A 25,136-nucleotide genomic window follows, 5' to 3' on the forward strand; every position below is an offset into this window, starting at 1 on the left:
ATGAAGAAATGAAGAAAAGAAGAAATAAAAAATGAAGAAAAGAAGAATATATGTAAACTTACTTTGGAAAGATCTACCCCGGTCAATGCGTTTATAGCTGGAGGTACCTGTCCTACGAGACGCGTAAATTCTCCGCTGATCGCGTCGCTTCCGCCCAGAAGCACGATTTCTTCCGTTCGCGCTAATGGTGCCGCGACTTCGGCCGCAATCTATAAAGAAAAATATCATTGTTCGCAAACTGATGTATATTACGATGCGCGAAGAATATAAAAAACGTAACACACTCACTTTTGGCAAGGCATTCAGAGTGATATTGAGTATAGCAGCTTCACCGTACTTCTTATAAACTGTCGCTTTCATTCGCATACGTTCAGCTTCCGAGACACCGACTGCTTCGAGAGCATAAGCCTCGGCCTCTCCGATCAGTCGAATCTTCTCGGCTTCGGCTTTCGCTACGTTCACAGTCTGAGTTCTGAAGAAGGAGAATATACTTATATATGTGATTTGCAGAGATGTGCAAAATGGGTGTCCAAAAATCCATTTCAAATAGAAAATGCAAAATAGTTGGAATCTCTCCATTTGAAAATGCAAAATGTAAATCTCTTTTTATACATCCATTTAAAATAGGAAATAATAAATAAGCATTTTTAAATTAATTTTTTTTTATATTTATATTTATTTATATTTAAATTCTTATTTTTCATTATTTATATTTCTTACTCTATTTCTTATACTTAAATTCTTATTTCTTTTAATATAAACTTGAATTATAAAAATTGAATTATACATAAACATTTATATATGGGATTACAAAAAATGTTTGCCTATATTGTTTGTAGACATTTAATTATTCTTTTAAATAATATTTTGATCGCAATGCTTTTTAGATATCGAATATGCTTTCAGAAAACCCTCTATGAAAAAACAATTTTTTCATACAGGGAATTTTTTTCTACAAGATTAGAATCTATAAACATACAATTAGAACCAATTATAGTATAATTGTATGTTTATAGATTCTAATCTTGTAGAAAAAAATTCCCTCTATGAAAAAATTGTTTTTTCATAGAGGGTTTTCTGAAAGCATATTCGATATCTAAAAAGCATTGCGATCAAAATATTATTTAAAAGAATAATTAAATGTCTACAAACAATATAGGCAAACATTTTTTGTAATCCCATATATAAATGTTTATGTATAATTCAATTTTTATAATTCAAGTTTATATTAAAAGAAATAAGAATTTAAGTATACAACGTAATGATACTAACGTTTTTATTCTAGAATAAAGATATTCAGAAAAACAATTTTTTCATAGAGGGAATTTTTTTTCTACAAGATTAGAATCTATAAACATACAATTAGAACCAATTATCTATAATTATCTATAATTATCTAACCAATTATCTATAATTGGTTCTAATTGTATATTTATAGATTCTAATCTTGTAGAAAAAAATTCCCTCTATGAAAAAATTGTTTTTCTGAATATCTTTATTCTAGAATAAAAACGTTAGTATCATTACGTTGTACTATGAAAAAATTGTTTTTCTGAATATCTTTATTCTAGAATAAAAACGTTAGTATCATTACGTTGTACATTGTATATATTATTGATATCTCGATTTAATTTGCAAAAAAAATGCATTTGAAATGGATAATGAAAATCATTTGAATGAAAATGTAAAATAGTTTTTGAAAAAACTTTTAAATGTAAAATAAAAAAGGCACATTTACATTTTGTATTTCCATTTTAAATGCCTGTTTTTCAAGTAACACCCTTAATTGCATAAAAACATTTATAAATATGATATAAGATGAATTAATAGCAACACGTAAAATAAATATTTAGAAATTTTTTGACAATCCTTAAGAAAAGTTTTGTTTTATATAAAATATATTGGGATAATTCAGTGAAAGATTTATTAAAGATAATTCTTTAATTACATATAAACCTTGATAAAAGATTTATATAATTTTTTTTGCTATACGATTAATTAAATTTTTTTCAGATTTTTCTACTGAAAAATTCTTACCTTTTTCCCTCGGCTATTCTTCCCATTTTGTAATATTCAGCTTCGGCTGGTAACCGAACTGTGCTCTGAAGTTCGTGTTCTTTTCGACGAACTTCTTGCACCTCGACTTCGATTTGTTTGCGCCTTTCCACAACTTCGATCTGTATCTCTTCATTTCGTATCCGCTGTTTTATCTTCGCTGCTTGAAGTTCATAAGCCAACTGAGCCTCGGCTTTCTGGAGATAATCGGAAAAGAATAAATATATATAATCAACAATTACATATATTGGAAATTTTATTGAAAATCATGCATATTTTTCGTAACAAAAAATTGACTTACAGCTGTGTTTACTTCTTGATCGAAGTTAGCTTTCTGCAATTGATAGAGTCTGGCGTTGTCCTCTATCTTCGTATCAGTATTATATTTTATGTCCATTGCCGATTTCTCGCATTCTGCTTCCTGTTATGGAACAATTAAAAAAAATTAATATATATAATTAATTAATAACTGTACAATTAGCTTAGCATAAAAATCCTTAAGTTGAAGTTTATTTTATACAAGTGGAAACGTACCCTAATACCGGCATCTCGATTTGCTTCGGCGACACCAACATCGGCATCTCTTTTAACAGCAGCTGTCTGGGCTTTGCCTAGTGATGTCAAGTACTGAACATCATCGTAAACGTCCTTTATAGTGAATGAAAGGATCTCGATGCCCATACGACCAACATCCGGGGCGGCAACTTCTCGCACAAGAGCTGCGAATTGATCTCGATCCTTGTAGACTTCCTCCACCGAAAGCGTTCCTGAGAAACAAAAATAAAACATTAGAATAATAGTTTTTAATTTATTAGCGAATAAATTAATTATTTTGTGGAATACAACACGATACATAGGGCTTTTGCATTCTTTTGTGCTGAATTATCATAATCTGTAGTCCTAGTTGAAGCGCGAATTTTATCATCAAAATGAAATGTTAAGAAAAAAAAACATTAAATTTTATACAGGATGTCCCATTTTAATCGATCACCCCCAAAAACTTTTTTATTTTTGATTGCACAACAAAATGTTTCAAATAAATGTTGTTTGATTTAAAGAAGAACAGAAGATGACGCTACTGACTCTTTTAAAGAGTGCTTTTCAAGGTCATTTGAAGGTCATTTATGGTTTTTTAAAATGGAACTATCATATTTTTTTTTATATAAATCGATTCCTCACAATATTCTGTATAAAAAGTTATAAGGGTAGACAAGATATTTCATAGTTTATGTAAGATTATGTCAAATTTAAATATAAAATATCTCGTAAACTATTCATTTTTTGCTCATCTTATCCTTATAACTTTTTATGTAAAAAATTACGAGGAATCAATTTATTTAAAAAAATATAATGCCTAACGCCATCTTCTGCCCCTCTTCAAATGAAACAATTTTTGTTTGAAGCATTTTGTTGTACAATCAAAAATAAAAATGTTTTTGGGGGTGATCGATTTAAATGACACTCTGTATATTGTATATACATCGAGCAGAGAAAACGCAATGAATGGCTCAGTGGCAGAGTGGTTGGCTACTGAAAGGGAGATCCTAAAGTCGAGTTCTGGTAAGATCCCCGATATTTTCTCTACTCGAAAAAGACTCCTACAATATATATATATACATATATATGTCAGCTCTACATATATCACCTCATATCCATAATCATCTGAAGTTGATCTGAATGTTGATCTGAATGTTGATCGAATGTACCTAATATAGCTCGCAGGTGACCCTCCAAGGTGGACAAAATAGTGGATTTGATCTCGTGGACGCTCTTCCCGAGAAACTGTTCGCTGGCAGTGTGCAACAACTCGTCGGCCTTCATAATTTTGCACTGTGCCACCCCGGTGACAGTTAGGGGTACACCCTGGGCTGTTTCCACGCTCTCGCACACCGGATTCAGGGTCATCACCTCCAGGGACAGTCGTTGCACGTCGGTGACGAACCACCAAGTGAACGCGTATCCGCCGACGATGGTCCTTTTCCTCATCGAACCGCACCATCCTCCTGAAACACAAAAGCCAGAAATTTTTGTGTTATGAAGATAATTTTTATCATAATATTGAACTCTCTTGGGAGTTTTTATTTAATATATTCATTGCCAATATGTCTTCGACTTAAAAAATTGAACATTAATGTTTAAATAATTAAATGCAAAGTATCAACATAGAGTTGATGATATTCCACGAATAAACTTTTCATAAAATTATATTCAGTTATATATTATAGACAGTTTAAAAAACAGTCAGGACTAATATTCACGACCGAAAACATCTCGTCCGAAGGCCCTACAAATTATGGTAAAAAAACAACTATGAGATTTAATAGAGCGTCCTTTACGGCTGGAACCGAAAACGACCGACTAAGAACAACGGCCGGACGATATGCCGAAGGTCAACAACAATTAAACAAGACTCAAATGCTGAGTGTGGTCTAATCCTGAGGACCGAAACGTACGAGAATAAACAATATTAAATCCTACAAGAAATTCTATCTATTCCAATTTATCCGCAACGACTTCCGCGCTCGGCTCTTAATTAGCCCTTTTCATTATTTAACAATTCATTTATTATTTATAGATATATTATCATTTATTATTATAAAAGATAACAAAATTAGTCGACCAAACTAGCAAGAAATATAATTTATTATTATTATAATCGAGCCTTATCTAATTCATATTTAAAAAAAGTTTATATAGCAAAAATTAATTTGCTTTACGCAAGCTATAACATGCAATAAAAACAGAAAAAAATTTTTAATAAAAAAATCAATGTCATCTTGAATTTTTAAATTCGAACCATCATTTTTTTTTATTTAAATCGATTCCTCACAATATTCTGCATAAAAAGTTATAAGGGTAGAATAGTCAAAAAGTGAATAGTTTACGAGATATTTTATACTTTAATTTGACATAATCTTATATAAACTGGCCCACCGAAAACGTAACAGACATATTTTTTGGCATTAAATTGTTTGTTCAAAAAACGCTCGGACAGGTCAACTTTGTTTTCAAGGGGGACATATTAATTGGCTATTTTCGTTCACCTAATTTCAACCCCAAAAAAGGGGTTAATTTCACCCTAAAAACATCTGTTCCGTTTTCGGTGGGCCACTCTGTATAAATTATGAAATATCTCGTAAAGTATTCATTTCCTGATGATCTTTTTCAATAATTTTATGCACAAAATAATGAGAGGAAGCGATTAAAAATATACGTAGTTGTTTTTAAGAAAAAATATGTAGCTGCTAGTTATAAATGACATATTTTTACATATCCTTTTTATGCAGAATATTGTGAGGAATTGATTTATAAAAAAAAATGTAGTGGTTCTAATTAAAAAATTCAAGGTGACATTGATTTTTTTATAAAAGATTTTTTTATAAATTTGTTTTCATTGCATGTTATAGCTTGCGTAAAGCAGATTAATTTTTATTATATAAACTTTTTTTTAAATTGTCGGAAACGTCTTAAAAATCGTGGCGAACCACCCTGTATATTATTGTAAAAACATTAAAATATTATAATATTAAAATATTAAAAATAAATTTTTTTTTCACATATATATGTGATCTTTAATATTCAATATAATTTGAATAGTCAATAGATTTCAAGACACTCTGCATCAACACAATAACGTTACAAAAATATGTAATAATTAAGGGTTAAGGGTTAAGATTTGGAAAAATATTATAATTAAAGATTTATTTGAGATTATTTATATTATTTTTACATTATTTTTATTTTACATTTTGTGCATTGTGTGCATGATAAGAAGCTTATTAAAGATAAAAGCTGATGACGATGGGAATGAAGATCAAGACAAATGAATTTGTTTCTTTATCTTTGGATTGTTCAGAATGATGCAAAGAAAGGATCAAAACGTTCATTATAATTAAAGAAGATTTCTACATAAGTTAGTTGCGCCTACATTCTGCGATTGTACAAATTTTTATCATTTAATCAGATTACGAAGGTTATTGATATGTACATACGATAAGTTATCTATTTGTGGATGGTGTTTCATCAAACATATAATCGTGCAAATATTTGTTTAAATATTCGCATCGTTGCATGCATGATATGTGTAATCACATATATAATTATATATATCTACACACACACACACACACACACACACACACACACATACACGTGTATATAATATTGATTAACGTCAGGAGCAAATAATTTTTTATTTTACGGTATATAAATTAAAAATTCATTAAACTGTCATTAAAAAATTAGCACTTGATAATGATAATGGTATTACACATATATGTATATGAGATAAAATACGAAAACAACAATTATAAAATCTAAGAAATACATCCTATATATATGATATGGAATATAATTCAAACAACATATTATATCTGCATTTTAATCACAACTATCTCTAAACATTCTATGAAAACACAATATGTCATTGAAAAATGTTTTAAGATTGATTTATTCTTGATTTTCTTTATATTCTAAAAATTTTAGGATAAATTCAATCAAATGGAATGTATATAAATCAAAAAATGATATATGACACGTATGGATTTATTTGCGTACATTACGAGAAATATATGTGCGAGAATGCACATCAAAAAAATCTTCAATTTAATAATTTAATTGAAGATTTCGGGGCAAGAAATAATAATCTGTATTAAATCCAATAGGTATAATATATAAAATGTGTCTATATGTATATATATATAATTATATATGTATATAATATATATTACGTCAAATATATTTCTATGTGTAATGTGAATGTGCAATATGAATGTGTGTATGTGTACTTATTCTCAGATCAAAATATAATAATGCTTAATCCATATATGCACAAGTGGGCGATATTTTTTTGTCGAGAATTAAGCTGTGTCTTCTTTCATACGCAAGGGAGCGCCTCTCTTCATATATATATCCAAAATATAAATCGTGCTACAGAGGTTTATTTTCTCTCACAAACCAGTTTAAATTGTACACCCGTCAACGGGGTAACTCTGACTAAAGTCAGTGGAGTCTCACAATACTATCGGGAAGGCTTATCATTCGGTAAGATTTACAAAAAAAATTACATATAACGTAGCAATATAAAGATACTGCTCGCGTATTTTATATGCTCCAAGCTCCTTGTAAATGTTAATTTTCATTATGAGAAATTTTCTATCATGAATATAAAGAGTCAGAATTTAAATTCTGTATATATGGCATTAAGAATCAGAATTTATATAAAAGATACACTTTCATCAATTTATTTGGCAAGATTAATTATGCTATTTTTAAAGGACTCGTTAAATAAATTCATGAGATTAAAAAATATCTTTGTGACTATTGTTACATCTTGAAAATTAATTAATTTGCTGTTAAAAAAGTTTTTAACAAATGCTAGTAATCTAAAAATAATAAATAGTATTAAAGAAAAATTAGCATTAAATAATTGTGTTTTCTTAATACAGCGTACGATCTATAATTCAATGAATTATTTAAATATGACTGCAATATTAAAAATTATTAAACTCTTTTTTGATAATTTTTAGCTATGTTGTATCATTCAATTTATCTATAATTCATTATTTTTGACTCGTTCTTTTTCTCTCTCTTTTCGCTACAAGAAATTTTTTTAATAATTCATGGGATGTAAAAAAATTGGATCAGTAACGCTTAGTTCTTTCTTAACTTTTTTTAAAGATCGGTAATTTCATCGTTTAAGTTATCTTCCTCAACATTAATTCATATGAATACTACTTAAAGTCAAGCGATGACATCACACCATATGTGATGTCTCCTCGTCGACGAAAAGAGATATGTTCTTGGACCACACGTGATTTTCTCGACTAGTGCTTATCGTAGTTATTTGTTTCTTACTATACACGTGATATGTGTGTTGAGCAAATAATTGCATCGCTAATCTAAGACGCCTTTAATTAATTTAAAAAATTATGGTATTGGCAATAAAATAAATTAATGTTCTATTATAAGTATATATTATATAAATTTTTTAATTAATTTTAATTTTTTATTAATTTTAATTAATTTTTTATTTAATTATGTAATAAGTTAGTTAATAAATTATTTATTAAATTGGTGTTCTGCAATATTATATATTGATATAAAAATATATCCTTGTAATATTGATTACCATTATTGTGACTTGATATTTTTATTCAGATTTGAGGTAATTTTAGGCAAATTTAAAACATAAGAGTGATTTTGAAATATCTTTTATTATGTTAAAATATGTCCTTTATGTGTAAAGTGTATATGTATACACATAGTAAAATAATTTTTTGAAAGATTTCCTTTGTTACTCTTTGTATAATAGTCTTTTCAAAATCATATCTATGATATGAACATAATCAAATAATTTGATCACTGTGAGTATACGATATATTTTCTACTCGTGCTATGAAAAACATCAGTATTATAAAAAACAGAGACGTTTGTAAAAATCACAAAACATTTTTAATGGTTTCTATATTAGATCCAAGATATATTATACTGTAGAAGCTTTTGTTTATCTTCCTGATTTATATAAATGCCAAAAAAAAATATATGTATATATATATATATATATATATATATAAATATATAATACACAATCATTTTTTTCATCTTTTATCTTTTATCTGATGATATTGGTCTTTAAATTACAGATATGCGATGGTACTTCTTTTTACTGGTCTTCGCGCACTATGTTACTGCTACTCCTGTCAAAGCACATCAGGTAAATCAAATATCTTATTAAAATTTTTATGCATTTAAACTCTGAAATTATATGTTTTAATCTCTTTATCTCTTATTCTGGAATATATCCATTAAGACAGTACAATCAATCAGACCTTATTTTCAGATAAGCTCGATTTCTGACTAGCATGACGTTATAATATGCTTATTGTTAGTTTAATTTGGTTTAGTTGACATATTATGTAAACATGCAATGTTCAAATTCTATTATTTTTATGCTTATTATTAAACTTTTGTTAATTTTTACAGCATTTTTTCGTAGCAGTTCATGACACAAGAACTGTAGATATTAAAATATAAAATTTATTATATATATATATATATATATATATATATATATATACAATAAAATTAATAGTTGCTTTCCATTTACATCAAAACTCAGATAATTCTCATTTGTGACGTCATAACTCAGTTGAATGCACGTTCTTTTTGACGCTGAGAAAGTGAGATTCAACTGAGTTTCTGCACACGATCGAGACCGTGTGCTTTAGTGAGTTTAATAAACTCACATTAAAAGTAAGGTTATGAACCTGTATTATTATTGTGGCGGGACGTCGTTATGCTTTAAAAACTCACGGTTGCTCACGATACAATTTACAATGCTAGATTTAAGATTATTGAGAATATTTTCTCACTTGCGCGTTCCTTTTACTCACTGAACAATTGTCTTATCTGACAATGAGTATAAAATACTCATATAACTGAGTGATTCAGTATCACTTGAGTGAAAATGGAAAGCAACTAATATAATTTAATTAATAATTGACTTAATTCATAAATAAATAATATTTTTTATATTTATAGCTTGCATATTGCACAATTTTAAAGAGGACAATAATTGAAACAAGAATAATAAATTGCAATCACACAAGTTAACATATTCATTATATTCATATAATTGTCTTTGAATAGACATTTCTAAGAAAACGTGTTAATCATACGATGACCTTGATGATTAACACGTTATCGTTTGAGTGCATTCACTTGTATGTGTTACGTACATTTTTTTCGCGATTCAACATTGAATTTTTTTTTAGTAGTTGCAGGTAATGTAAATACCTTACGAAAAATATTTCACAATAATTTTCGGATAATACAATTATAAAAATGCGGGTGTTATCAAATGGGCTAAGGTTAAATGTTAAATTTGTATAAATACATTAAAATCTGTGGAGAAATATTTTTCTCACACACTTTTAAGAGTAGGCTGAGTGAAATCATTAAGTATAACTTCGATTACTTTGCGCGAAATGTATACTTTTTTTATCACGTGTCTACAAGTTTTAGCCTGGGTGAGCATTTCACATTTAAAGAAAGCGTATGTAAGTTTTGGGAGCAGATAAAATTTACTTATTGCTAGATGTGAAATTGCAAATTTTTTAACTTTTGAATAATAAAATCTTTCGTTTATGCCCGTTTGAAGCGGTTCTTCTTCCCGCCAAGTCAAGTATCAATCAGCAACAGCAACGCAACCAACGGATGTTGCTCCTGCCAGTTTGAGGATACGCAATACACGAGCCATACTTGCGGATACAGCAACGCTTTTATGACCTTGGTTCAAAATGTGATGTCCTCCAGATGCGACATTGCTGATCCTTGTCGACGATTGGGCAGCAATGAAGCACCGAAGGAGAATGAATGGTACAAAATCTACAAGATTTCTCAAAAAATATATGATTTTTTATGATTTAAATTTATTCGCGTTTTGAAACGCAAGATTCCTCATCCTGATCAGTCCATTAAACCCTTCGAAGCGAAAATCTATAGACAAGAATCATCACATTTTGAACTAGCGTCTTTATAAGATCAATGTCTTTGTAATTATAGGTTCGATTTTGTAATCATCGGCGCAGGTGTGGCAGGGTCAATAATCGCGAGAAGATTGAGCGATAATCCATGGCGAAGGGTTTTGCTTATTGAAGCTGGTCCAGAAGAACCTACCATGACAGCAATACCAGGGCTTGCGTTCAATGCTGTCAATACGTCTCTCGATTGGAATTTCAAAACAGAACCAACATCACCGCATCCTACTGCCTGTTTGAGTATAAAATATATATCATCTTACATAGTTTGATTTATAGTTTTTTGTATGAACTTAATCCTCAGAGTTGTAATCTCTTTGTAAGCCAACAAAAAAGAATAATTTTAATTAATTTTATTATACTTACAATATTTTCAGATTATATGATATTAGAGAATTATTAAATAAATCTTACAAGGGATATCCATAATAAATTTTTATCATAAATGGGACATTTAATAGATCGATATTGCCATCCTTTTAGAAACAGGCGGCGTTTGCACTTGGCCGAGGGGAAAAATGATTGCCGGAACTGGCGGTTTGCACGGTATGATGTACGTTCGGGGTCATCCTGAAATTTATAATCGTTGGGCGCAGGCAGGAAATCCTGGCTGGTCTTACGATGAAATCACTCGTTACTTCGAACGGGCGGAGAATCCGGTCGATCCGCTAATCCTGTCGGATAAACCCAGGAGTCGGAAGGAAGGTGGTCCAATTAATATTCAGTATTATCCTCATAAACCGGAATTTGTGGACGCGCTGTTGACAGCTGCCGGCGAGCTGGGTTACAGGACCTCCCTATTAAGGGAATACAACCAAACTGGCTTTATGATCGCGCCGATGACAATCGAGAACGGTATGCGTCTCACGACTTCGAAGGCATACTTGAGGCCCGTCTACAATCGCAGAAATCTGCGGGTATTGACAAACGCGCAAGTCACCAGGATCCTAATCAGTCCGTGGGAACGGAAAGCTAATGGCGTGGAGATGGTGGATAAGAACGGCCAGAAGAGAGTGGTGAAATGTGGCAAGGAGGTGATTTTGACGGCCGGTACTATAGGCTCTCCGCATATCCTTATGAATTCTGGTGTAGGACCCGAAGAAGACCTGGCCAAGCTCGGTATTAAAGTCTACAAGGATCTGCCGGTTGGCAAAAATTTGCACAATCACGTATCGGTGGCAGTTCCCATGAGCATCAAGAACATCCCGTACGAGGTCATGACTATGGATGCCGTAAATGAGTATCTGAAGAACAAAACCGGCCCGTTGGCCAGCACCGGAGTTACTCAAGTCACCGCATTTCTTGAAAGTAACTATACAATCAACGGTTTGCCGGACATTCAAGTCTTCTTCGACGGTTTCAGTTCCAGCTGTCCGAAGACTGGTTTGCCGAATGAGTGCTTCGACGGTAGGATCGGCCATTGTACGGATAGAAGAGAGATCATAGCAAGACCTACGGTAGTTTGCGCGGAAAGTCAAGGCAACATGAAACTTCGATCGAATAATCCTTTGGATCCACCGCTGATTTATCCAGATTATTTCACGAATGAGAAGGATTTGATGATCTTGCATGATGGTATCAAACAAGTCAGCAAGCTTGTTGATACGTCCGTTATGAAAAAGTGGGATCTTCGTTTGGAACAAGTGAGAAGCTCATTATGCAGCAAGTAAGTATTTTCTATTATTATATATTCAGTAAGCAGAATGTTAGCAGATTGGCAATAATTTACTCAGAAATTATTAGCAAACTTTAACATCAACTTTGTTCGCATTAGATTTGTAATTTGATAGCAAAAACCGAGTTCAATATTTGATTCGATAGTTCTTTCGCTTTGTGTGACATACTTTCTCTCATTCAAATTTCTTTTGGCACGGATATAAAATCTTTAAGGTGCGGCTTATTAATATGGGATCAAAGGTGTAGTAATATATTCATTTTATGTCCATTTAAAATGAAACTGAAAATGGAATGGGAGAAAGTATGCCATAGTGGTAAGTGAAGGAACTGTCGAATCAAATATTAAAAAGTCTGTCACGAACCTACCGATTTAATCGGTAATAACAACTCTTGTTTTTCAAATTTGTAGCCTTTTTCTTAATAATTTGTAGCACTTGGCAAAATCTGTTCAAATTTGTAATTTTGTTAGCTACCATTTCGGTACGGATGCTTTCTGGATGTGTCAAATACGCGCAGAAACTGGACCGGAAAATCATCAAGCCGGAACATGCAAGATGGGACCGAGTACCGATCCAACCGCGGTAGTGGATTCAGAACTTCGAGTACACGGTATAACGAATATTCGCGTTGCCGATGCTTCTATTTTTCCCGTCGTGCCAAACTCGAATCCTATCGCAGCTATTATGATGGTAGCAGAGAAAGCAGCCGATATAATTAATAATGCTTGGCCGCAGAAATTGTCAATATAACACGTAATACATTATGTAATAATATATAAAAGGTCTCCCAAAAAACTGTGTTAATGTCATTTCAATGATAAACTCTTTGGTCAATTGAAAATCATTTTCCTTTAGCAAAAATAGTGCAAGAAATAATCATTTGCAACTTTTCTATTTTTTGTACCATATGTATCTTATTATAATTAAATTTCAAAAAAAAATTTAATTACAGTTTCACTGAAATTAATGAAAAAATGTAGTTACGATTTATTATTCATTTAAAATTCAAAAGAAGTTCTCTTTGATTAATTGTATATATTATAATTTGATAACACAGGATCACAAAAATTTTTTTTTAAATTAAACTAGGAACTAGACTAGGTGTTTCTTATAGATTTTAGATCGCTGAATCCAAATTCGTAACTTGTTTTACTTCATTGAGTCTAGTTTCTTAGATAATAAAAAAAAAAAGGCAGAAAATCTGTGAAAAATAAAAGAAACATTTAAAGAAAGAGTAAGCAGAAACTCATTGCGCAGATGTTAAATGAAATAGATTCTAGCTTATTCTTTTTTCTAATATGCACACATTAGTACTGAAAATTAATATGATAATTATGTTCATTTATATTTGTTATATTTATTAATATTATTAATAATATAACCGCAAGAAGCTAAAATCTATCTCATTTGACATCTGCGCAAACGCAGACGCTTGACGCTCAATGCTATCATGTAAAAGCACCTTTAAAGAGTAAAGAGTTCTTTTCTTGAAAAGAATCTAAAAAATTAAACGTGGTGAAGTTACAAATTTACAAATGGATTCAACGATCCAAAATCTATAAGAAATATCTACTCCAGTTCCAGTTAATTAAAAAAAAAATTTGTGGTTATGTCTCGATTTTGGATATATTGCTGTTTGGGAAGAATCTCTTAACATATAAAATTAGGCGCACACTGGGATAACATTGCATCGATGACGCAATACTTACATTAAATAACACAATAAAAAAAAAAAAACACAAGACTAATCATTTCTCATAATTTTGTTATGCTGTATACAATTCCGATTTTTGAATTGTTTCATCACGGCACAATTTTGAGAAATGTAGAATTAAGTTCCTAAATATATTTTGTCATATATTTTACTGTAATATGTGACGTATTCGAGAAGTTTTATTGCAATCAAAAGTAAGTTGTTAGAACTTTCTCGAAAGAAATATACCAACTATGATTAATATGATATTTATATAATTAAATATAAGATCTATTGCGGAAAAGTTGTGTACTAGATTATTGAAAAACTACCATATATATCTACCAAATAGTTTTCAATTATGTTTATTTAAAATTGATTTTTTTAGATTGTTTTAGAAATATGAATCCAATGTCAAAATTGATAAATTCAAAATAGCAGAATTAATATAGCAGATAATCAAAATTAAAAAATGTATTCTGATTTTTGTGAAAATTATTTATAGAGATACTTTTTATATATAGAGATACTTCATGTCCAATATATTCAATATATTCGAATCTTAAAATTGATAAATTAAAAATAGTGAAAATTGATATAATGGATGTCAAAATTAAAAAATATTCGGATTTTGACAAAAAATATGGATTTTACAAATATAGATACAGATTTGTAATGTTACTTGATTCAAATTTGAATGTCTACACTAATAAATTTCCCCAAGCCAAATTAAAAGAGAAAATATTAGAGTAAGAAGGTATTTTAAGTGTTACATATCTACCTACCCAGTTCAAATTAATGTGTTTGTATTTGTATTTTTTGTTATATGTTTATATATTACAATAACGTACATATATGTATATATATAATATATATATATATATATATATATATATATTGTATACATACATGTGTGTGATCAATGTATGACTTACTTTTCCAATTTATTTTAAACATATGTATGTATGTATGTATTTATATTTTATTTTACTACATTTTGTATTTTTGTAGAAAATTGCCTAAAAAATCTGCAAAAGATATTCTTTCTAAATATATTAATTTATTATAAATTAATATATATATATATATTTTTTTTTTTTTCTATAATAATATTAAAATACATATAAACAGAAATATTCAATTACAATATATAATCATAATTATATTTCATAAATAAAAAAATATAAAAATTTTAATACTTTAATACTTTAAGACATAATGATAAAATAATAAACTTTTTAGTGTGCATAATACTTATTCTCGCAATTTACCGCAATTTTCCAATATCACCGCTTTTGTAAGTAAGATAAATAATTAACATTGAAGTAGTAAAACGTACATTAAAGCATTTCTTTGTACAATTGATTCAGCCGCTTGTTGAGTACGCAAACATCGTATAGAAGAGAGAAAGTGCGCAAGTACCTCGTATATGTATGTAGCTTTCTGCCTATGTGTGGCCTTGAAAGCAAAGAGAAAGACGTTGACACGTTATCACACATAAAAAGGAGGAGAGTCTTTCAGCATGATTCATATCACGAGAAAAAAAGAAAAAAATGATGCGTTGCGTGCGATAGATCTTCAGATCTCTTTATTCATTAATCTTTATTCATTGCAAAATCACATATCAATAATGCCGGAGCTCTTACTTGCGCACGATTTTCTCAAACAAAATAAAATCGTTTGATATAATTATACTGCCACAAGCGAGCAGGAACACGTCTATTTGGAAAATAAATTATTATCATATCTATTATATCTTATTATCACACCTCACTTTATATATAAGATTTTCACTTTATATATAAGATTTTATCGATAACATGAGATTCTGAGAGACTTCATGCTATTGACAACATTTTAAATAAAGTAAACTGTTTAATAGTAAAAATAAAGTAAAATTTTAATTTAGTAAATATTTAAAATTAGTGAATAAAGTAAAATTTTTAACAATATGAAAGTATGGGATTTTCCATGCTTTTTTTCTCTTTTCTTTCTTTCTCATTAAGGAATGCTCGCGAAAAATGTACTTGTTTAATACAGAAAATGCATCTATGAAAAGAACTTTTATCGTATTGTACAATACTTTATACAAATTGTAAAAATAGATATTCTCAATATATTATCTTCTTCCCTTTGCTTATTAAAATAAAAATTTTTATGTATAAAAAAAAAGTTAATTATAATATTCTACATAAAATAACTACATATCTTTAAAAACACAAAAAAACATTAAAGACTAGTTTAATACACTAAAAAAAAATGTATTGAATTCAAATAAATATTTATTCCAATACTTCTTTATACACCATTTATTTGAAATTAATAATATTGATTTGACGTAAAGAAATATTTATTTGATGTAAGAAATCCCTTTCAAAATAGATAATATTTATTTGTTTCAAATAAATGATACTTAAAGGACTGATTGAAATAAATATTTATTTAAATTTAATAATTTTTTTTTCAGTGTAAATAATTACTTATATATACATTGTCAATTATAAATATTATCTCCTTTGTGTGTGTATTAAAATAAAATTTTTTTGTATACAAAAAATTTATTATAATATTTTATAAAATAAAATAACTGCATACCTTTAAAAACAAAGGAAAAAAAGAACACTGAAGAATGATTTAATAAATAAATACTAAAGAATAGTTTGTTTCTTAAAGAAACAGATTTAGAGCAATGAACCTTGCCGAGTGAATAAATATTCATACGATGTTGGCATTGAAAGGATATACTACTAGGGGCCCAACTGGTTTTCACTCTGCCTTCACATTCACCTGACACCAGTCTTGTTCTTACCAGTGCTAGTTTCATTTCGCTTACGACCATTTTGCCGGTTTTATCATCGAACTCACTCGTGTACTTTTGCCGAAATTTATCGGGCAGAAGCTGGATACGCATTAGTGTCATATGCATTATAGCATAGAATATAATCGAGAGAGATGACTCAAATGTGTATGATGATCATAAATATCGGGAAAGTGCTCTTAATGCCACGAGAAAGTGTAAGTCCGTGCAGACTCCAATAAGGACGACGAACTAGGAGAAACTAATAGGATACAATATTGAGAAATCAACGCAGAAATATGTACGCGAGTGACCAATTGACACGTTGCTAACGACCATGATAATTAACGCAAAGATATTCTTGTGGTGATGATGATGAAATCTGCTAATGTGCCACCTAACGGATTCGAATGATGAGAAGATGTCATATAAAGTTGTAACTAGATTTTGTCAAGTTATGTATGTTATTGTTACGAAGCAAGAAGGTAGGAATACACATAATATGAAAATTGCAGATGTTAACATAATTTTAGTTATTACTTTCGTATGGCAAACTTGAAATCTGTGTGATGAGTGTTATACATATATTAAAAATATAAACAATATGACATAAAATTATATAATCCATAAGATAAAATGTTACATGCATCACATGCATGTAATAATATGCCTTGCGTGTAAGTTTGTATGTGTGTATATCTACAGGGTGTTCCTAAAACTATGTCAGAGATTTTGAGGGCGTATTCTAGGAGTCAAAATAAGAAAAAAAGTTCCTATAAACATGGATCCAAAAATGCTTTCTTTTCGAGTTATAGCCCCCTAATTTGGGAGGAAAAAATCGAAAAATGTATTGTAGCTCTCGGAGACTTTCTCACAGATCGTTGAAATTTTGCACAGTGTAATAATTAATAGTGACCTTCATTTTTATGTGGTTTTGACAATTTGATCCGATTTTGAGGGGGAGATATGGAGGGGGGGGGGTGCTAATTTTCATTTTTGGACTCATGTTTATAGGAACTTTTTTTCTCTCTTACATTGACCCCTAGAATACGCTCTTAAAATCTCTGATATAATTTTAGGAGCACCCTATAAGTATGCAATCAATTTTAAATTAGTTAATTATCTAGACATTATATATGTAAACAATCTCATAAATTTTATATAAAAAAATTAATAAATCTTACACAAAAAATGTTAAAAAATATAAGAGATTATACTATGTTTATATGTAACAAAAATATTATTTTAATATAATTTTTCATATTACTTTCCTATGAAACAATTATGTTCATTAATAAGTAATTTATTTATTTATATAATATTTATAATACGTTTTTTTTATAAATTAACATTTTTATAAAATGTCTTCTAATAAAACCTTTTAGCAAATAGAATTATGCATTATTTATTTTATATCAACACATATATAGAAAAATCAAGAAATGAAAAATATATTTATAGAGAAATAATATAAAAATATACTTACATAAATATAATTTTTTTATTTCATAATATAAACATAGTATAATTGATCATACAATGTTTTAATTTAATAACATTAATCGGATTATTTACAAAAAGGCTGATTAATTATTTATGTTAGTAAGTTAAAACGTTACACAAATACACACACAGTGAAAAACGAGCAAATAACAATTACTTAAAATTAAATAAGAAATCAAGAATTTCGTAATACGGATTATTTAACAAAAAAAAGCAAAAATTACATATATACAATAAATAATTCAAAATCAATGTTTAATCCATATATAATTCTTTTATCTTATACACAGAACAACTTTTTCAAAACCGTTTTTTTAACTGCAAAAATACCATGTGTAATTTTCATATATGAAAATGTCCATCGAAAACATTAGCAGCATTGATAATTTCTTTAAGCAATTAATTGACACTTTTATTACGTTCATATACATGTACATATACACGCTAAGTTTGCAAATATTCTAAAAAGTTGTATCAACAAATTTTCCAGACAAAAGTTGATAAATTTCAAGAATTGAAGTATCAAATATAGTGTATTTGTTTTATGTATAATATTTGTTTGACCCTGGGTGAAAAAGTCAAGGTCATCTTGAAAGCTATCATAAACTAAATGGATTTATCTTTTTAAAAGTATGGCAAACAAAAAAGTAACTTATACAATTAAATTGTTTTAAGAGATATATCAGATATTGCATGCGTTTGTGTTAAGAATGGAGATGTGTTGAATATTAATTTGAATTTAAAGGTTTATTCGATTTTTTTAAAAACTAGAACCATGTACTTTCTTAACGTAAATCGATTCTTCTAATTACTTTAAAAAATATTAGAATACAAAAGTATTACAGTAAGAAGTATGAAAAATAAATAGTTAGATATTTAAAAAAATATAATTAGATATTATAAAAAATATGTAGATGCCAGTTGGAAATTATATACTTTTTTTAAAACACAATTATTTTTTACAGCATTTGATTCTTTTCTGCATAGCGCTTCATTAATATTAAGATAAATTAGAAACATAAAATTAATAAAAAATAAAATCGCATTGCATCTTTCAGAAACGTTGCTGATCTGTATGTAATAAGATTCGTTTATAGAATAAAATTTTCCTTTAAAAATAAATATTTCTTTTAAAAATAAATCTTTCCTTTAAATCTTCAGAGTAAGAATTGTACGCAAAAGTCATTTACAAGAATAGACTTTACACAATAGAGAGGTTTCTTTTAGAAGCAGTAAGAAAACTGTGTCATTACAAATTGTTGCTCATTACGAAATAACTATATTGTGTGTCTGTAAAGAAAATATAAATTTAAGTTTTAATAAAATTTAATTTAATTTAATTTAATTTAATAAAACTATTGTTATATATGTATAATTATATTATTCTTTTAAGCAAAATCTATTTTTAAATAGAGATAATTTACGCAATAGAAATCATATCAGGTTGATTTCCCAAAAGTATTCATTTAATCAACTATAACATTAACCAAAGTATGAGATAAAGTGTTTTCTATTTTTATACCTTTTATGTTTATGACACGACTAGTGTAAGCATGTGATATTCAAATAAATATTTTTATCTACTAATTTAATCTACTACTCTTGAAGTTGTATCTGAAAAATTAACTTTTTAACTTCGGACGTATAAATTTGTTTCTCTTTCTCGGAAGTATTAGATCGAGTGAAAAAAAAACACATCTCAAAATATCTTTGTTTTATATATATATATTTTTTTTTAAATAAAGACACGCTATGATAAAGAATAAGCGAAAGAAAGAAAAAAAAACAATTTACATATAATATTCAAACGAGTAAACATTTCATTTTTAATTAGTAAAGTTAATTAGTAATTTGCTTTCAGAAGACTCATTTGTTCCACTGATGCTTGAAAGAATAATTATCGGATGACATGCATTTGGATACTGATGTTTGGCGGTGGAATTAAATGGAAATGGCAACAATATTAACCAATTTGTTCGGCACAACTTCTGTTCTTGGATTAAGTTTGATTCCACTTTTGGCGATCGGTCTCACTATATATAATTACAACAGTCTGGATCCAGAATCGCATCCCCAAAATGCACGAGAGGTATGAAGGAATTAAAAAAAAAATTATGAAGAAGGAAGAGAGAGAAGAAATATATAGAGAATTTTTCAAATATCCTTATATACACAAGGTGTCTAAGATCACCCATCTCTTTTAAAACAAAGGAAAGTAATTTTTAAATGTCTAAAAAAAATATAGAATGTGACACTTCTATACATATGTGTCATATGATAGTCAAGCTTAAAAATATTCGAGTATCAGAGATATAATAAATTTGCGATGCGGTTTTAGTTGCTGCGAATGTACGACTTCATAGTGATCGGAGGTGGAAGCGCAGGTGCCGTGGTTGCCTCAAGATTATCAGAAATAGCTAATTGGACAGTGTTGCTCTTAGAAGCTGGTGATGACGAGAATGAAATTTCGGATATTCCTTTGCTTGCCGGCTACACTCAGCTCACAAAATTTGATTGGAAGTATCAAGCCTCACCATCTACCACATCCGCTTATTGCCTTGCTATGATCGACAATAAGTGTAATTGGCCACGTGGCAAAGTTCTGGGAGGCAGTAGCGTTCTCAACGCTATGATTTACGTTCGTGGCAATCGGCAAGTAGACATATTTTTATTATTAGTATTATTACGTTGAATAAGAGTCATTCAATAAGTAAAGAGACAAATGGTTGTTGTTTTAATACATTTTATTCGATAAATCTAACAATTTACCTATTTTGCATCCTCGGAAGCCAGAAATCACTGAACACTTATCAAAAGTGCACTTTTCGAGAGGACTTGTCATTGTTGCATGAGTGATAGAAGTCATGTATAATGAAATAGTAGTCAAACAGCTATTATAAATTGATGACAGGGGTGCTAATTTATTTTGATTGTATTGTACTTGTTGTTTAGATATTTCTTGAACTAGAGCCGTTTGTCTTTTTACTTATTAAGTGACCCTCGTACGTATCAAGTTGAAACGATCAAACGATAATTGAAGAACTTATTTTAGACACGATTACAATAATTGGGCTCGATTAGGTAATGATGGATGGAGTTACGAGGAAGTGCTCCCTTATTTTCTCAAATCCGAAGATAATCGGAATCCATACTTGGCGAGAACACCTTATCACAAGACAGGAGGTTACCTGACCGTACAAGAGCCGCCGTGGAAAAGTCCTTTGGCAATCGCTTTCTTGCAAGCTGGCCAAGAAATGGGCTATGATAATTGTGACATAAATGGATCCAATCAAACCGGCTTCATGTTGACTCAAGCAACGATTCGACGTGGTAGTCGATGCTCAACGGCGAAGGCTTTTCTACGACCGGTGAAAAATAGGCTGAATCTGCACATAGCGATGAATACTCAGGTTCTAAGGTTGCTCTTTAACGCCAAGAAGAGAGCAATAGGCGTAGAATATCTTCGCGATGGTAAACAAGGAATCGTGAAATGTAGAAGAGAAATTATCTTATCCGCTGGCGCGATTAATTCGCCTCAGCTGCTGATGCTATCTGGAATCGGTCCCAGTGAGCACTTGACTGAGTTTGGTATACCAGTGATATCCAATCTACGGGTCGGGGACAATCTTCAGGATCACGTGGGCCTTGGTGGACTCACTTTTCTCGTGAACAAACAGATCACTTTGATGAGGCAGCGCTTTCAGACTTTCTCGGTGATGTTCGAATATATCGTGAACGAGCGAGGACCCATGACCACACCGGGAGTCGAGGGATTAGCCTTTCTCAATACCAAATATGCCAACAAATCCGGTGACTATCCAGATGTGCAGTTTCATTTCGCCCCAAGTTCCGTCAACTCCGATGGCGAACAAATAAAAAAGATCACCGGTTTGAAGGACCGAGTGTATGATACCATGTACAAACCTTTGCTCGACTCCGAAACCTGGTCAATTCTACCGCTCTTGCTGCGGCCCAAGAGCACAGGATGGATCAGGTTGAAGAATAGAAACCCTCTGATCCCGCCGGAGATTAATCCTAATTACTTCACGCATAAAGAGGATATGGATGTTCTTGTGGAAGGAATTAGGTTGGCGATGCGGGTATCCGACACCAAGGCATTTCAACGATTCGGCTCGAGACCTCATACCATTCGCATGCCGGGTTGCCAGAACTTTGCATTCGACACGTACGAATATTGGGAGTGTGCCGTGCGACACTTTACCTTTACGATCTATCATCCAACAGGTACTTGTAAAATGGGACCGCAGAGCGATCCTACGGCTGTCGTGGATCCTCGATTAAGAATTTACGGAGTTAAAGGACTTAGAGTAGTCGATGCCTCTATAATGCCGGCCATCGTTAGCGGTAATCCGAATGCGCCGACGATTATGATCGGCGAAAAAGCCAGTGATATTATTAAGGAAGACTGGCGGGTGAAGAGGAGACGAAATGCCGAAAGATGACGGATTAATTTAATTTTGTACTTTTTTTAAATATAATCAAAATTCTCGTGCGCGGAAAAATGTATTAAATTCTCATTATTTTCTTTTCTTACGTGTAATGCTAACATTAGAGATTATTAAGATTAGTCTATTGCCTTTTATACTATTATAAGTTTCCTTTCGTTTAACTCTTCTTATTTATATAAATAATAGATCTTCCCCTCTCTTCTCTTTCTCTTTCCCTCTCTTTTTTTGTCTCTCTCCCTCCTTCACTCTCTTATTATGCACGTTTTGCGTGTGTAAAGATCTGTTATTATAATATTTCAAATATACGTGACACTCTAAAGATACATTCATAAGAGAAAGATCAATATCCTGTTTAATGTCTACAAAACAGCAAATTGATTATATAAGTAAGATTATGAAAGTAAGATTTGTAAAAAATTTCTCCTCTTATAAGATATATTTTCATTTATAAATAATAAGTGATTAACTCTCTCTTCCTTACTTCTTCCTTCTCCTTTCTTTTCTTTAATAGAAGATAATATACATTCTGTAATATATTAATATAAATCTGTAATATAAATTAATATAATTCTGTAATATATTAATATATTAATATAAATATATATTTAAGATGTGTCAAAGTCATTAAATTAATAATAGAAACTACAATTAATAACATTATAGAGGCAGTGCCATTCCTCTTGTAATAATATGAAAAATATAATTTATTTCATTAAACTCATTATAGTTTATTGATTATATATCCCATATATACATAATGTGTTTTATAAACATCCTATATATAATAATTTGTTGATATTACGTCCGTATAATAGTTTTACGTTCATATAATATAATAATATATTTTAATTTATTAATTTCTTGTGCCAATAAAAATTACTTGCAAATCAATTAATTTTAACAAAAAAAGAAAAAAAATTAATATTTATTATTAAAAGTGTAGTATGTAACAATTTTTCTTCATTGTGAAAGCGAGAAAGACGATCCGAGATTTCGGAGGTAAAATCATACAAAATCATACTGACTTTCAAATCGTAAGCAGACGAGTAATTTTTTATAACATTGCATATCGTATCAAAAATTACGTTGATGGAATGCATGTTTTCTTATTTTTTATTTCCATTTCCTCGCTTTCTTATTTGTTCATGCATTGGATAAATATGGCAATGTCGGCATGCCATTCCGTGTATTAATATCGATTTTATTTCCGTTTTACTCCCATTAAGTTAGTCTTCCCCATCAGCACTAAATAGTAAGTGTAACCTATCTTAAAATTAGATGCTAATTAGATGCTAATTTGTTGCTAAAGTACCGAATTAAGTGTTCAAATGGTTTGGCAGAAAATTAGATTTATTTTGAGAGGAGGAGGAGACTGAAAACATTATGATGCCCCTCATATAAAAAATATATAAGTAATAAGAAAAGAAAAAAAAGAAAAAAAATAGAAAAATAAGGATGTCATAATTAGACACTAATTAGGGGCTCCAAAAAACCAAATTTATATAAAATATTTTTTTTTTTTAAATATCGCCATTAATTAAAAATTGATTTACTATGCCCCGTTAAACTTAACAACTAATATTAAAAACTTGGTTGTTCTAACAATATTGGTTTTAAAATATTTCCTTTTTAATGTAATATTTTATCTATTAATATTATATTAAGATATCTAATCGCCAAATTAGATGCTCGAGAGTTATTTATATCAAAATACTCGTGTACTACATTATATTATATATTATATATATATATTTTAATATAATTTATAATATTTAAACGCACAAATAAAAGAAAAAGAAAAATAGAACACAAATATTATGTATATAATTTTAAGAAACAAAAGTTATTAATTATATAATTATATAAAAATTATTAATTATCAAAATAATTATTTATAAGTATATACATAATCTAAAATAGAATAAAATGAAAGCCAAAACAAAAATAATTATTAATTTGGGAACATTTAAAACCAAGTAAAATAAAATCAATATAGTTTATATTAATTATATCGATAAAGTTTAATATTTAACAATTAAATAAAATCAAATATCACATAAAATAAAACATTATATATATTGAAAGATATTTAGCCTTATTTTATATAGCCCAAAGAGTACATTATACATATATACATATTATATTAATATTTATATATATTAATGTTTATATGTCTAATATATATTTATATATGTATATTTAAGATATATATTTTCTTACATATTTGATAATATAATGTAATTACTTTATTTTAAAAGTAATAAAAATTAGTAAATTGCAGAGTAAGCTTTATTTATATAAATGACCATAATATTACGAACTAACTAATTATAAACACATTATAAACACAATGCAGATTAACAAATATAACAAAAAATATTACAATGTAAAAATTGAAAAATA

At 29.3% G+C, this 25,136-nt stretch overlaps 3 protein-coding genes across 6 annotated transcripts in view; 2 read left to right on the plus strand and 1 right to left on the minus strand.

Moving 5' to 3' along the window:
* Positions 1–25,136, plus strand: part of LOC145941034 (glucose dehydrogenase [FAD, quinone]) — a 140,976-nt gene that overhangs the window by 105,438 nt on the left and 10,402 nt on the right. The window contains exons 1-6 of one of the 3 annotated variants that reach the window (XM_083046807.1): positions 6,877–7,098; positions 8,700–8,770; positions 10,217–10,434; positions 10,621–10,835; positions 11,079–12,261; positions 12,742–12,881. In XM_083046807.1, coding sequence (XP_082902933.1) covers positions 6,882–7,098; positions 8,700–8,770; positions 10,217–10,434; positions 10,621–10,835; positions 11,079–12,261; positions 12,742–12,881 — 2,044 coding nt within the window. In that variant the 5' untranslated portion in view covers positions 6,877–6,881. Of the gene's footprint in view, positions 1–6,876; positions 7,099–8,699; positions 8,771–10,216; positions 10,435–10,620; positions 10,836–11,078; positions 12,262–12,741; positions 13,178–25,136 lie in introns of those variants that run through there. The other 2 variants (XM_083046806.1, XM_083046808.1) reach the window with 2 other exon arrangements.
* The window catches only part of Flo2 (flotillin-2), a 76,489-nt gene that overhangs the window by 12,464 nt on the left and 38,889 nt on the right, over positions 1–25,136 (minus strand). Inside the window, exons 2-7 of the mRNA XM_083046816.1 lie at positions 3,762–4,058; positions 2,590–2,822; positions 2,357–2,476; positions 2,038–2,252; positions 289–472; positions 63–209 (exon numbers count right to left, since the gene is read on the minus strand). Coding sequence (XP_082902942.1) covers positions 63–209; positions 289–472; positions 2,038–2,252; positions 2,357–2,476; positions 2,590–2,822; positions 3,762–4,058 — 1,196 coding nt within the window. The remainder of the gene's footprint in view (positions 1–62; positions 210–288; positions 473–2,037; positions 2,253–2,356; positions 2,477–2,589; positions 2,823–3,761; positions 4,059–25,136) is intronic.
* Positions 16,757–23,219, plus strand: LOC145941036 (glucose dehydrogenase [FAD, quinone]-like). Of its 2 annotated transcripts, none has more exons than XM_083046811.1 (4): positions 16,757–17,246; positions 20,126–20,353; positions 20,603–20,916; positions 21,317–23,219. In XM_083046811.1, the coding sequence occupies exons 2-4, from the start codon at positions 20,210–20,212 to the stop codon at positions 22,725–22,727; spliced, it is 1,869 nt and encodes a 622-aa protein (XP_082902937.1). In that variant the 5' UTR covers positions 16,757–17,246; positions 20,126–20,209; the 3' UTR covers positions 22,728–23,219. The 2 variants fall into 2 exon arrangements, with proteins under 2 accessions (XP_082902937.1, XP_082902938.1); XM_083046812.1 differs by having other exon boundaries at positions 20,129–20,353.

The sequence above is a fragment of the Prenolepis imparis genome, unplaced genomic scaffold (assembly GCF_030444845.1).
Source record: "Prenolepis imparis isolate NDT839.2.m4 unplaced genomic scaffold, iyPreImpa1.0 SCAF_9, whole genome shotgun sequence".
Classification (NCBI taxonomy): domain Eukaryota; kingdom Metazoa; phylum Arthropoda; class Insecta; order Hymenoptera; family Formicidae; genus Prenolepis; species Prenolepis imparis.